The sequence below is a fragment of the Anabrus simplex genome, chromosome 2 (assembly GCF_040414725.1).
Source record: "Anabrus simplex isolate iqAnaSimp1 chromosome 2, ASM4041472v1, whole genome shotgun sequence".
Taxonomy (NCBI): Eukaryota; Metazoa; Arthropoda; class Insecta; order Orthoptera; family Tettigoniidae; genus Anabrus; species Anabrus simplex.
Genome location: NC_090266.1, coordinates 281,820,352 through 281,836,052, shown reverse-complemented (window position 1 = coordinate 281,836,052; position 15,701 = coordinate 281,820,352). Strand labels below are relative to the sequence as shown.

Here is a 15,701-nt window from a genome sequence, read left to right as displayed (position 1 = left end):
ATAAATATTCTAATGTAACTAGTTAAAATGTCCTTGTTACTTCCTTCTAGGCTGATGATGGCAAATAAAATTGCCAAAACCAGTACCAAAAATGACAAAAATGTGACGCTTTAATTATTTCACATTTTTTATAGTATTGAACAGATGGAAAACCCTACCCTTATCTTTGACTGCAATAAACATAACACAAAAACACCGGAAGAGCTCCTCCTAGAAAAGCAAATGAATAATGTCCGAGGTAGACTTCATTGGAAATGATCCTAAGGGCGTAGGCAAGGGAACATAACGTCTCGTCAGTGCAATTGTTATGAGGCTGACATTTTGTATGCAGAGACCGTGTTGGCAACGAGTTCAGTACTTTATGTGGCAAAGCCACTCATGGCCAATCGTTCATTGACTGGAGGCTGAATTATCACAACGATAACGATACGAGGTAGGTGATGTTTGAACACGTGCATCTCAGTGATCCGCATACACAATGCGTCTATTTAATTATGTGCTTGAAATGTTGACCATCAACGGCAATGCCCATTGCATTCGTGTCACGAGGGATGATGTCACAGACCGTATAGTTTCCCTCTATATTGCAGCACATGCTGCGATGATATGTTGCTTGAGATCCTGTGGTGTTGTTGGAGCTTGCGCGTATATCTCAAAAAGTAATAGTTCGATTTTGAAAATAAATACATATTTGAACTTTTACGCAGTTGAACCTTTAGGCCACCTGTATGAATTTGTGCCGTTCCATTTAAAAATATGGAGTTAGTATCAATATCTTGGTTATTAATCACCTCATGAGACTTAAGCAGCATGTTATTTTACAAGACCCTGGGTACCATTTATGAATATGAAAACAGAATGCCTATATCTTTAATGGTTTAGAAGTTATTTCTGTGTAACATGTTAGGTGAATAACCCCGTATATAGGATGCTCCCAAACATGGGAAGTAATTAGGGGTGGATGGTACAGAAAATCCCCATGAACATATCAATCAATCAATCAATCAATCAATCAATCAATCAATCAATCAATCAATCAATCAATCAATCAATCAATCTGCATTTAGGGGAGTTGCCCAGGTGGCAGATTCCCTATCTATTAAAATTCATGTCTGTATTTTCTGGGCCTGTAGGGCGTGGTCCAGTAGCACAAACAGACTGGATCAATTTCCCCCAAGAGAAAATGTGGTAGGAAAAAGAAATTATGTTAACTGATGACCATTTTCTCCTCCGAAGAAGGAAATTAAATCCTATGCTCACAAGAATCAATGGATAACTCAGGAGATACTAGACTGATGAACGACGAAAATACAAGAAGGCAGGAAATGAAGAGGGCAGAAAAGAATACAGACGATTAAAGAATGAAGTGGATAGAAAGTGCAAGACAGCTAAGGAAGAATGGCCTGGAGGAGGAGTGCAAGGATGTTGAAGGTTGTATGGTGCTAGGAAAAGTAGATGCTGCATACAGGAAAATCAAAGAAACCTTTGGAGAAAGAAAATCTAGGTGTATGAATATTAAGAGCTCAGATGGAAAACCACTTTTAGGGAAAGAAGACAAAGCAAAAAGATGGCAAGAACATATCCAACAGTTGTATCAAGGTAAAGATATAGATGATATGGTTCTGGAACAAGAAGAGGCTGTCTATGCTGATGAAATGGGAGACCCAATTTTGAGGTCAGAATTCGACAGAGCTGTGAAGGATCTAAATAAGAACAAGGCACCTGGAATTGATGACATTCACTCTGAATTACTGACTACCTTAGGAGAAATCAGCAGAGCAAGGTTATTCCATTTACTGTGTAAGATGTACTGTATGAGACAGGAGAAGTGCCATCCGATTTTCAGCAGAATGTTGTTATACCTATTCCCAAGAAAGCCAGTGCTGACAAGTGTGGAAACTACCGCACCATTAGTTTAGCATCTCACGCCTGCAAAATTTTAACATGTATTATTTACAGAAGAATGGAAAGTTGAAGTTTAGTTGGGAGAAGATCAATTTGGCTTCAGAAGAAATGTAGAAAACATGTGAAGCAATCCTGACTTTATGTCTGATCTTAGAGGATCAAATTAAGGAGGACAAGCCCACTTGCATGGCGTTTGTAGATCTAGAAAAGCCATTTGATAATGTTGATTGGACCAAGCTATTTGAGATTCTGAAGGTGATCGGGATCAGATACCAAGAACGAAGAATTATCTACATCATCATCATCATCATCATCATCATCATCATCATCATCATTGTACAGCTCCAGTTTCCCGGGTACTGTTTATGATACCAATATAAATGGTCCGTTATTGGACATTATAAATTTTCCAGCTAACTCATTCCTGGTTGCCAGCGTTTCGCCCTCATGTGCTAGGCTGGGCTCATCAGTTGGTACCTAGCACACCTACCAAGACGCTGGCAAGTACATACCGGGGGGGGGGGGGGCACTGCGTAGGCTAATTGTAGCCACCGGCAGTGCCAATGCACTATGAGATACTTTGTCTCATTATCAAAAATTGATGCCTGCTTGGCCATCAGATGATATAGATGTTGATTCCCATAGGGAATCTGAAATATTTGTTCCGAATGAGTAAATTTATAATACCAATATAAATGGTCCGTTATTGGACATTATAAATTTTCCAGCTAACTCATTCCTGGTTGCCAGCGTTTCGCCCTCATGTGCTAGGCTGGGCTCATCAGTTGGTACCTAGCACACCTACCAAGACGCTGGCAAGTACATACCGGGGGGGGGGGGGGGGCACTGCGTAGGCTAATTGTAGCCACCGGCAGTGCCAATGCACTATGAGATACTTTGTCTCATTATCAAAAATTGATGCCTGCTTGGCCATCAGATGATATAGATGTTGATTCCCATAGGGAATCTGAAATATTTGTTCCGAATGAGTAAATTTATAATACCAATATAAATGGTCCGTTATTGGACATTATAAATTTTCCAGCTAACTCATTCCTGGTTGCCAGCGTTTCGCCCTCATGTGCTAGGCTGGGCTCATCAGTTGGTACCTAGCACACCTACCAAGACGCTGGCAAGTACATACCGGGGGGGGGGGGGGGGGGGGCACTGCGTAGGCTAATTGTAGCCACCGGCAGTGCCAATGCACTATGAGATACTTTGTCTCATTATCAAAAATTGATGCCTGCTTGGCCATCAGATGATATAGATGTTGATTCCCATAGGGAATCTGAAATATTTGTTCCGAATGAGTAAATTTATAATACCAATATAAATGGTCCGTTATTGGACATTATAAATTTTCCAGCTAACTCATTCCTGGTTGCCAGCGTTTCGCCCTCATGTGCTAGGCTGGGCTCATCAGTTGGTACCTAGCACACCTACCAAGACGCTGGCAAGTACATACCCCCCCCCCCGGTATGTACTTGCCAGCGTCTTGGTAGGTGTGCTAGGTACCAACTGATGAGCCCAGCCTAGCACATGAGGGCGAAACGCTGGCAACCAGGAATGAGTTAGCTGGAAAATTTATAATGTCCAATAACGGACCATTTATATTGGTATTATAAATTTACTCATTCGGAACAAATATTTCAGATTCCCTATGGGAATCAACATCTATATCATCTGATGGCCAAGCAGGCATCAATTTTTGATAATGAGACAAAGTATCTCATAGTGCATTGGCACTGCCGGTGGCTACAATTAGCCTACGCAGTGCCCCCCCCCCCCCCGGTATGTACTTGCCAGCGTCTTGGTAGGTGTGCTAGGTACCAACTGATGAGCCCAGCCTAGCACATGAGGGCGAAACGCTGGCAACCAGGAATGAGTTAGCTGGAAAATTTATAATGTCCAATAACGGACCATTTATATTGGTATTATAAATTTACTCATTCGGAACAAATATTTCAGATTCCCTATGGGAATCAACATCTATATCATCTGATGGCCAAGCAGGCATCAATTTTTGATAATGAGACAAAGTATCTCATAGTGCATTGGCACTGCCGGTGGCTACAATTAGCCTACGCAATGCCCCCCCCCCCCCCCGGTATGTACTTGCCAGCGTCTTGGTAGGTGTGCTAGGTACCAACTGATGAGCCCAGCCTAGCACATGAGGGCGAAACGCTGGCAACCAGGAATGAGTTAGCTGGAAAATTTATAATGTCCAATAACGGACCATTTATATTGGTATTATAAATTTACTCATTCGGAACAAATATTTCAGATTCCCTATGGGAATCAACATCTATATCATCTGATGGCCAAGCAGGCATCAATTTTTGATAATGAGACAAAGTATCTCATAGTGCATTGGCACTGCCGGTGGCTACAATTAGCCTACGCAGTGCCCCCCCCGGTATGTACTTGCCAGCGTCTTGGTAGGTGTGCTAGGTACCAACTGATGAGCCAAGCCTAGCACATGAGGGCGAAACGCTGGCAACCAGGAATGAGTTAGCTGGAAAATTTATAATGTCCAATAACGGACCATTTATATTGGTATTATAAATTTACTCATTCGGAACAAATATTTCAGATTCCCTATGGGAATCAACATCTATATCATACTGTTTATGAGCCTCTTCCACTTCTTCCTGTCCATATAGAACTTGTCATGGAGAACATCATCCACTGTCCATCCTCTGGTAACTAGATCAACCTTGATCATGTCCATCCAATGGGTTTTAGGTCTTCCTGCAGGTCTTTTTCCCTCCACCTGTCTTTTCAAATTCATTCTGTCTGTTCCTGTAGGCTCCATCCTCACCACATGCCCGTACCACCGCAGTCCGGATGTGCCGATTCGGTCCAATAGGGATGTCTTTAATCCGGCTTCTTTCCTCACCTCTTCATTTCTTAACTTGTCCATCTTGGTTTTCTGGATGGTGGATCTACGAAATTTCATCTCTGATGCTTGCAGTCTTGATGAATCTCTTTTTGTGAGGGCGCACGCTTCAATACCATTGGTCAATATTGGTATGAAATAACAATTAAACATCATCAGTTTGGCCGGTTTTGGAATCGTGTCATCCCTTAAGAGTGTTCTTACTTGTTGGCAGAATTCTGGTCCCTTTCACACTCTGTTTGTAATTTCCTTTCTGACCAAATTATCACTGGAGATTACACTTCCAAGGTAAGGAAAACTATCCACAAACTCTAGCTGGTAGTCTCCTATTTTTACACTTGCTGGATGCCCTTCTCTGTTGTCTGCCATCACCACTATCTTGGTCTCACTGATGTTGAGGCTATATTCCTGGAAATGGGATTTCCATACGTTGAGTCTGGTCTGTACTTCCTCTTCTGTTTCACCTCAAATCATAATATCATCAGCAAAGGTCACTGCATTCAGTTCATGTAACTTTTCCTTGATGTTCTTCATTATACTGTCCATAACAGTGATGAACAGTAGTGGGGACAGTGCACTTCCTTGCTGAACTCCACTCTTGGTCTCAAACCATGATGATTGACCTTCCCCAATTTGTACACAGCTAGTACAGTCTTTGTACAACATCTGAATTTTCCTTACCAGCCTTTCAGGCACATTTCTTTTCCTCTGACACTCCCAGATCTAATCTCTTATAACACTATCATAGGCCTTTTCTATATCCAGGAATACAATGACCAGGTTCTTGCCTTTCTGCCAATACTTTTCCATCAGCATGCGGGTGCTAAAAATTAGATCCATTGTTGATCTGTTACTTCTGAATCCATATTGCTCCTCCTCTAACTGTGTTCAATGATAGTTCTCAGTCTCCTTTGTATGATCTTCTCTAGAATTTTTAGCCCTATGAGACAGCAGGGTTATTCCTCTACAGTTGGTGGGTTTCCGTCTGCTGCCTTTCTTAAGGGCAATTATAATGCCCTTGCTCGAATCTCCAGGTATTTTGTTGTCTGTGCATACGGCATTTAGTACTCTGTGCAGCCATTGTATACCCTGAATGCCTGATGCCTTTATCATGTCCGCATTCACTTCACCTGATCCTGAAGATTTTCCTTTAGGCATAGATTTTAAGGCTGTCTCAGTTTCTGTCTAGGTGGTGGGAGGTTCTTCATTGTAGGCTTGGATTTCTGATTCTGTATTTTGTTCTTGAACTGGTCTATTCAGTAGGTGGTCGAAATGGTTCTTGAGGACTTCTCTCATGTCACTTTCTGTCCTAACCAGATTTCCATTTTTATCTTCAAGTGCTTTTATGGTATTCATTGGTTTCCTTTTACCTCTGATAACACAATACAGTAGCTTCTTATTGCCTCTGCTGTCTTCTTCCAGTTTATCTACAATCTATATAAAAATCAGTCTGCAGTGCTAAGGATCAAGGGCTTCGAAAAAGAAGCAATCCAGAAAGGAGTGAGGCAAGGCTGCAGTTAGTCCCTCCTTTTCATTGTTTATATACAGTAGAACAGGCAGTAATGGAAATTAAAGAGGAATTTGGAAAGGGAATCACAATCCAAGGAAAGGAAATCAAAACCCTGAGATTTGCCGATGATAGTTATTTTATCTGAGACTGCAGAAGATCTCGAGAAGTTGCTGAACGGTATGGACGGAGTCTTGGGTAAGGAGTACAAGATGAAAATAAATAAGTGCAAAACAAAAGTAATGGAGTGCAGTCGAACAAAGGTAGGTGATGCAGGTAACATTAGATTAGGAAGTGAAGTCTTATAGGAAGTAGATGAATATTGTTACTTGGGTAGTAAAATAATTAACGATGGCAGAAGTAAGGACAACATAAAATGCAGACTAGCATAGGCAAGGAAGAGCTTTCTTAAGAAATGAAATTTGCTCACTTCAAATATTGATATAGGAATTAGAAGGATGTTTCTGAAGACTTTCTTCTGGAGCATAGCACTGTATGGAAGTGAAACATGGACGATAACTAGCTCAGACAGAAAGAGAATAGAAGTTTTTGAAATGTGGTGTTACAGAAGAATGCTGAAGGTGAGATGGATAGACCAAATCACGAATGAAGAGATACTGAATCGAATTGGTGAGAGGAGATCGATTTGGCTAAATTTGACAAGAAGAGATAGATGATAGGACACATCTTAAGACACCCAGGACTTGTTCAGTTGGTTTTTGAGGGAAGTGTACGCAGTAAGAATGGTTGGGGCACACTAAGGTATGAGTATGACAAGCAGATAAGAGCAGATGTAGAATGCAGTAGTTACGCAGAAATGAAAAGGTTAGCACAGGATAGGGTGGTATGGAGAGCTGCATCAAACCAGTCTCTGGACTGATGACAAACACAATAGATAAATGCAAAAAAAATATAAAATGTGTATGTTATGGTCATGTTCTGATTAATTCATACGAGGATGTATATAAAGATAATAACGAAACATTAAATAATCCAAATTAATGCACTTAGCAAACCAAGCAATTTGGCTGAGCAGTTCAGGCCATGAAGGAATTTGCATTTGAGAGATAATGGGTTTGAACCCTACTGTTGGCAGTTTTGATGTTAGTTTTCCATGATTTCCCATTTTCACACTGGCACTGTACATTGAGGCCACGGTCGCACCCTTCCCAAACCTAGCCCAGTCCTATCTTATCATCACTCTAAGATCTGAGTAGGTGCGATGTAAAACCAAGAGCACATAAGGAAAAGCAACCCACCCACACTTCAACACTGACACGAGGACACCAAATAAGTAGCGACAAAGGGAGGAGGAGGAAAGTGAATAATGTCGCATACTGTTGAAGGAATAAGCACCCAACCTTTGACACGTTTGGTGAGCGATGTGGCGAGATCCGCAGCTACAAGTCGCTTGCTCGGTGGGAAATGCAGATATATCCGCCAATTCTAATTCTATTTTTTTTCTCAGTTGCCTGCCAGCAGCGGTTTATTTCTTTTTCAGCAGTGTATTCTGGATAAGTCTGCCCTCTGATGTGAATTGTTTCAACTATGTTCTCCCAATTCTAATGTGTCATTCCACGAGTTGTATCATAAAGAATGCAACTTACGTCCGGGCAAGAACGGCCTAAAGCCTAATAGCCTCGTGCTGAAGCTTTAGCTCATTGCCTAATCGTCTCTTGGATGCAATAATATTGCTGTAGAAGGGATTTCTGGAGATGATGATGCTAAACAGACCTCTCTGATGACACATCAGAACTGTGATCTGATTTATAATCCCCAGTCTTGAGTTCTTCTTTCACGACAGGAGTGTGTGTTTACCGCGAGTTACACAACATTTATTATCGCACGCGTATGTTCCGTAATACAGGCACAATTCATTATTTCCTTCCAAACTGCAGAGACCAGGGTTCTACTAGATTCTTTCCTTATTTTTTTGCGCTGAAATGTCTAAAAGGAATTACCGGCCGCCACCATTAGAGGAGGATTATTTGCGGGTCATGATAAACAAAATGTTAGAATTTAGTGGGGAGGATAGTGATCTTAGTGAGTAAGTTCTCCTGAAGGTGAATCCATAAGTGACAGGAATTTACCTGGAACAAGTACTGCAGGCTTGAATGTACAGGGTTTGGGCCCAGCTGATGTGAATGTTCAGCAGTCATGAAAGAGACAACATGTGTTCTATTCCAGTTAAAGTAGTGATCATGACAGTGACAGTGGTAAAGAAATACTGATAATACTCCAACCAGCGCAACTTCCTCATCAACTTAGACTGAAAACGGACAAAGAAGATCCCCCTTTCATTTAAAATTCCATCGTGATGTAAAGGGAGACATTTTAGGGAAAACAAAACCAAGCAAAATATTTGAATAATTTTTCGATGAAGAGATATGCCAGAACATAGCTGAACAGATAAAAGATGCCCGGCAGAAAATCGTACATAAAATCCAGTTTAGTACGATGAAACAAAGGAGTTGAGATCAAGACCGGCTCCAGACAAATAAGGACGAAATAAAGCTTCTTATGGGCATAATGTTGTTGCAGTGTATTGTACAGAAACCTAAATTAGGACACTATATTTCTCACAATTGCTTGTTGACTACGCCTATTTTGTATAAGCTGATGACACAGAAGAGATTTATCCTCGCCAGGCTGAGTGGTTCAGATGGTTGAGGAGCTGGCCTTCTGACACCACTTGGCAGGTTCCATCCTGGCTCAGTCCGGTGGTATTTGAAGGTGCTCAAATATGCCAGCCTTGTGTTGTTAGATTTACTAGCATGCAAAAGAACTCCTGCAGGACTAAATTCCATCTCCAAAAACTATAAAAGTTGTTCATGGAACGTAAAGCCAATAACATTATTATTATTATTATTATTATTATTATTATTATTATTATTATTATTATTATTATTATTATTATTATTATATATTTTTCCTCCACAGCTTTTTACATTTCTCTGACAATGAGGTGTATAATGGACAAATTACTCCCAAAATATATAAGATAAAGCCAGTGTTTGACCACCTAGAAGCAAAATTTTCGGAAGCTTATACACCTGATGGCAAAATGTCAATTGATGAGAATCTCTTCTTATGGAAAGGGTGGCCAGGGTGGAAAGTTTACATACCAAAAGAACTATCACATTTCGGAATGGAATCATACAAATTATGCAAAGCCGGGACAGGGTATGTAACATGATCTACTTCTGTGTGTATCAAATGAACAGTTGTAAAAGACATAACACTGTGAAGACTAAATACAAAGGGCACTAGGAAAGTTTTGCAATATGGGTGAACGCTTTAGACTTTTTCAAAATAATTTCCACCACACTCAATACACTTCTCCATACATCGAAACCAGTCACTGAACCAACTCTGCCACTTTTCTTCGCTTACATTTTCACACTCTTGATCCCATGCTGCCAGAAGCTCCTCGCTGGATGCAAAACGCCGCCCTTTTAGCTTCATCTTCACTTCTGGGAAGAGTGCGAAGTCACATGGGGCAGGATCAGGACTGTATGGAGGGCGATCAAGCACAGTCAACCCTGATCTGGCAAGAAAATCCATTGTTACATTAGGATGATGTGCTGGAGCATTGTCGTGATGCAAAAGCCAAGTGTTCAGCTGTGACCTTGGACGGAGCTGCTTGAGACCCTGGATGACCTGAGGCAGACAAGTCTCACTGTACCACTTCGCAGTAACTGTCCTTTGTGTTTCTAGCACAGCCCGAGTCAGGATGCCCCATTTAGTGAAGAATACTGCAATCATCCTTTTCTTCACTGACCCTGACTTTCGCACAGTCACAGGAGTACCCTCATCTTCAAACAGCCACACCTTGTTCTGGGATTTTGTTGGGACATCGTAAAAATAAAGCCAAGTTTCGTCACCTGTAATGATCCTATTGACGTTACGTGAAGTCCCATTTTCAAACTGTTTTAGCATTTCTCGGCACCATTTCTCTCGATGTGCCCTTTGTTCCTCTGAAAGTGAATGGGGCACCCAAAGGGAACAAACCTTTCTAACACGGAGATGGTTGCGTAGAATTGAATGAATAGCTGGTGCAGGGATGTGGAGGGTCTCTTATACCCGCCGATATGTCAACCGCCTCTCTTGCTGCAACATCTTCCTCACAGATTCAATGTTTTCCTCAGTCACTTTTTCAGACTGTCGCCCAGAACGAGGATAGTCTTCAACCCCAAAATTTCCCTCTGGAACTCTTTGTACCAGCGGAAAATTGTTGTCCGATGTGGACAGTCTTTCCCCAGCACAGGAGTCACTTCCTCCAGGCACTAGTTAACAGTTAATCCACGAGCAAAACTGTAGCGGATAATTGCGCGATATTCACCTTTAGACCATACTGACATCTTAACTTGCTTTCAATCCCACTGCTTGGTAACAACTGGTACAAAGGTCACGTCTTGCTGTCTTTTAGACCGGTTTTCACCCCTCTTTTCATCCCTCACCATAACAGAGGTGTCCAGCCAACCATTTTTGGGTAGTGCAAAACTTTCCTAGTGCCCTTTGTATTGTTAAATATTACCTGTATTGTAGTGTAATATAGTTCGTGTGTGACACTTAAGAATTGTAGGTATATAAACAGGATCCCTGAAAAGCGCTAACCTTTCGTGAGTATTATAATTTATTCCATTATAAATCTTTTAATCCTGAATTTACATGTACACAAAAAATTACTTCCTTGCAGAGATTGTTAGAAAACTTCCCAAAATATTTAGGTATAAGTTACTGGATAAATGAAAACCAGTGCTTTGCTATTAGGAAGAAACAAGTTTGGTATCACAGTGTGAAAGCACTTAGTACATTCTTGCACAAAGTATTGAAAAATTAAAGTAAGATTTTTCAACAATTAAATACACTATATTCAAGTAAATATTTCTCTTATGGCCCTTCTATAGTTCATTTTATTCCAAGATTGTTTTTAAGCAAGTTATTAAATATTTTCTTCATTCAGGGAAATTGCTCCCCACTTGGGAGTGAGCCGGTGTGTACCAAGCTCCCCGCTTAAGGTCATGGACTAGACAAACTTTTTTTTGTTTTGTTTTGTAACCAAAGATCAATAAATACCTTTCTCCTTGGGTCATGCAATATATGACTGTTCTTCACATAGTTGTTTATCACCATCTTGGAGGTGGTTGGTTGCCAAGTGAATTCAGACACTGGCAATCCATGAGCCTTTGCCTGTAGCTCCAATTCCTGAAAATAATTTTAAATAAAGTATTATTACATTTAATCAGAGAATATTTTGCAAGTACAGTAGGTTAACACTGCAGAAGAAAAATAATAATGTTCTGATCATTTTTTCAGAAAAAACCTGCAAGTATAAATTCTAAAAATTTATGTATCCATTAGAGAAGTGTGTATTGCATCAGAGTTCTCTCAAAAACTCTGAACATCTTAAAACTGCACAAGCTTTGATTCATGAAACTTATGTGCAGCACAATGTGGTATGACAGAATTTGGCAGCACATACAAAGAAAACAATCTTCACATACTTCACATTTCAATTCTTGCTGCCACAATGGCTTGATTTATTTCCCACAAACTCAAGTAAACAACGTTCAGACATCGATTTACCATTTCCTTAGCGAAATACCGTGCTTGGCAGTGCATATGGATTTAATTTAATAACGTCTGAGACACATCTATAATTTGAGCATTTTTAATGGAATTATATTTCATTAAGAAAAGGTTTATTCATTTTATATTGAAAAGGCGTATTTTAAGGAATGTTTTAACACATTTTATTACCAACTCCAATGACCCACAAATTGTTTAAAAATCTGAATCACCGGGCGAGTTGGCCGTGCGCGTAGAGGCGCGCGGCTGTGAGCTTGCATCCGGGAGATAGTAGGTTCGAATCCCACTATTGGCAGCCCTGAAAATGGTTTTCCGTGGTTTCCCATTTTCACACCAGGCAAATGCTGGGGCTGTACCTTAATTAAGGCCACGGCCGCTTCCTTCCAACTCCTAGGCCTTTCCTATCCCATCGTCGCCATAAGACCTATCTGTGTCGGTGCGACGTAAAGCCACTAGCAAAAAAAAAAAAAAAAAAAAAAAAAAAAAAAATCTGAATCCAAGTGTATGTCACTTTATGAAGAAGAAATCTATGTCTGAACTAAAAGTGCATCAGCATTCCTCGTATGCTTCTGAATGGGTCTAAAACTATTTTCTTTCACAGACTGATACATAATTATTTGAGAAAACAAATTTATCATACATTCACTGAAATAACAAAAACATGCAATGCACTAATTTACACATTCAAAATATTTTTAATTTGTCTTCTTTAATTTCTTTTCTCATCCAATACGCACTCAAATCACATATTATATTTGTTTGCATGTTTTCAATAATTGAGAGGAAGTTTTTATTTCCTACATATAACCTTTTCTGAACATTTTGGAGCAAAAGCAGCCTAAGTGTTAAAAACAAGAAGTGATCATATACATGCTATACATATCTTGTGAAACTTTGTAAATGAAAAATCAATATGAAAAATGTGAATTTTCTATTAGCGATCCTAGAAGTACTGCTGCTTTGGTGTCTTGCCTACATCTTTGTATCCTATCTACAGGATTGTCAAATCGTAGTACTAGGAGAAGAGTAAGAAACCTATTTCCAGACATGATGAGGCGGAAAATTTCTCTGCTTGTTCCATCCATAGCAAACATTGCAGAAATATCTTCATTGTTTGATTTGAAAGAAGCAATGTAGGAAAGTAATCATAAAAAAGCTTCAATTTCTATATTATAAGTGTCCTGAATTTCAGGATGGTCCATCCGCTTGTATTTCTCTCTCATATCCTGCATTTTGACATTAGTCCATTGAACCTTAAGTTCCTGGAAAATACAAAATTGCAGGCACTTCTACAGTAAATTTGATTGCCAATTCTTCCTTGAGCACGTAACGCAGGTAAGCGAATTATGTTGTGGCTTGGGGTGCGCACATTTCTAGTAGGTTCTTTAGCAGACCATTTATAACGGTTTTCACCATAGCAATAATACTGTTCTGTGGATTCTTGAACTTTATCTTCACTACCTGTGCCTTCTACTTCCAAGTCAGTACTATGATCACTTTCAATAGCAAAGTCACTGCCCACATCATTTTCAACATCACTGAATTCGGTATCCAACCATTGTGTTACAGCTCAAGATGAACCAGCGCGGTCCGCCATTGTCGAATTACAAACAAAATTTAAAAAGCTATGAGTTCACTTCCTACAACTTAAGAAACCACACATTAAAAAAATGCACAATTGGTGATGTGGTATCTACAAAGCCACTTGGAAACTTGCTTACACTCTGAGCAGAGAATGATAATACTGCGGGCGAAGCTAATGCTGGATTATTTCTGCTTTTGTCACTTATGAAAGACAGGAATAATATAATTGCTATAGACTTGGCACTTATGCTTTTGATGAAATGGTACACCCAATTTTGAGGTCAGAATTCAACAGAGCTGTGAGGGACCTAAATAAGAACAAAGCACCTGGAATTGATGACATTCCCTCTGAATTACAGACTGCCTTAGGATTATCGTAAACATCAAAATAAATACACTGGGAACTGTTGATAAAAACATGTCTGATTTAATATAAAATCATTTTTAAAAAACACTTTAATACAAATGATCTCTCTTCAGGTACCTGAATCCTCAAAAGCAATCTCCTGTTTTGAGCTTCTAATTGTTTCTGTCTTGCTTCACTAAGCTTCATACGCTGCACTTCATTCTTCAAAACTTTTATGTAGTCAACAGAAGACTTCAAGATAGTTCCTTTATTCGGTCGCACATCACGTACAATCTCATAGTACCTGTAATGGAAAAAGGAAACCATTACTAAAAGAGAATTTTTTTAAAAATCCTAAAATTAGGAATCTTTCTTCTTCTAAGTTTGAATGAATTCGTTTGTATATTCTACTAGCTCACTTCAGGATTAAAATAAATTCTGACTTGTTCAAAAAGTACTTCTCACTTAGACTTCCAAATAATTTATTTTCAAATGAATTATATAACATTACAATTATCACCACCACAAAAATTCAAAACCATGATAAGTTCAAAAATATATGGAAAACCAATTGCTGGTATCCAGCTTGTGTCCACAATAAACATTGAAAGCTACTGTGCTTAATTATAATTTCAGTTTCAATAGATTTATCAGCAGCACAAGCAGACTTCACTGTGGGGTCAAGCCATCTAAAGCCTACTGCTGGAGGAAAATGTGAGGGGCATTTGAAAAGCCTGAATGATAAATTCAATGAACTATAGACCAAATATGATTAAAGTTTTCCAAGCAAGTCATGCCAATACGAAACATGAAATAATTCACTACGATGTACCGAGCAAGTTGGCTTTGCGGTTAGGAGCACACAGCTGTGAGCTTGCATTTGGAAGATAGTGGGTTTGAATCTCACTGCCGGCAGCCCTGAAGATGGTTTTACGTGGTTTCCCATTTTCACACCAGGTAAATGCCAGGGCTGTACCTTAATTAAAGCCATGGCCGCTTCCTTCTACTCCTAGCCATTTCCTATACAATCATCGTCAGAAGACCTGTCTGTGTCGGTGCAATGTAAAGCCAATTGGAAAAAATAATTATGGTGTTCAAACCTGTCTTGCAACAACCAAATTAAATGGTTTTTAATTATTTTTCCTCCCTTAGTCCATATTCCCTTTTTTAATATTTCTTATTTAGGTCATTTTTTACTAAATATAAAAAAATACAGCTAATTCCCATCGGGTTTTTTTTTTTTCAAAGAACCTGTAATTTCCTGAGACAAGTGAAAATGGCTTATGATAAATATCGATTGTCTTTTGATTCCCCTAGATTCCTATAGATGTCAGAAGACTACTGAAATCAAAGAGGATTGTTGCTCTAGCAAATATTTAAACCTGATGCACAAAAATAGACTAACTGTGCCAAAAGGAACTGTTACTTATAGAAAGCTTGTGTGCAAGAGAGAGAGATTTTGTGCATGCACGTTAATTTGTCACCCTTGCTATAGGCTCTATGGACATACTGTTGATGAAAGGCAGTCGTAATCACAATTGGACTCATCCATTGAGTCTTGTAGCACATGTTGCATCAATGAGATATGATCAGAAGCATATAACTTGTCGAACGTAGGTCTTTACTAGATTTAGACCTTTATGTGAACTTATTTATGAATAGTTGAAACTTTGTGCTGTGATAGTGAGTGTCAGATAAATGGCAAAGGCGGCTTCAAGCAGTAGCCAGCTACAGAATGCAGTAAGTTCGTTTCATTTCATTGAGAGTAACAGTAAGATTATCCGATGATCCTTGTGTGACGCAAGGTATTAAAGTAGATGGAAAACCTAAAGGGCAGAATAGTTAGTTTTCAACATATAAGACATCAC

The 15,701-nt window shown here is 39.5% G+C and overlaps 1 protein-coding gene across 1 annotated transcript in view; it reads right to left on the bottom strand.

Annotated features, from left to right (window-relative positions):
* Positions 1-15,701, bottom strand: part of Mitf (transcription factor Mitf) — a 533,115-nt gene that overhangs the window by 14,291 nt on the left and 503,123 nt on the right. Inside the window, exons 7-8 of the mRNA XM_067140584.2 lie at positions 13,972-14,137; positions 11,391-11,519 (exon numbers count right to left, since the gene is read on the bottom strand). Coding sequence (XP_066996685.1) covers positions 11,391-11,519; positions 13,972-14,137 — 295 coding nt within the window. The remainder of the gene's footprint in view (positions 1-11,390; positions 11,520-13,971; positions 14,138-15,701) is intronic.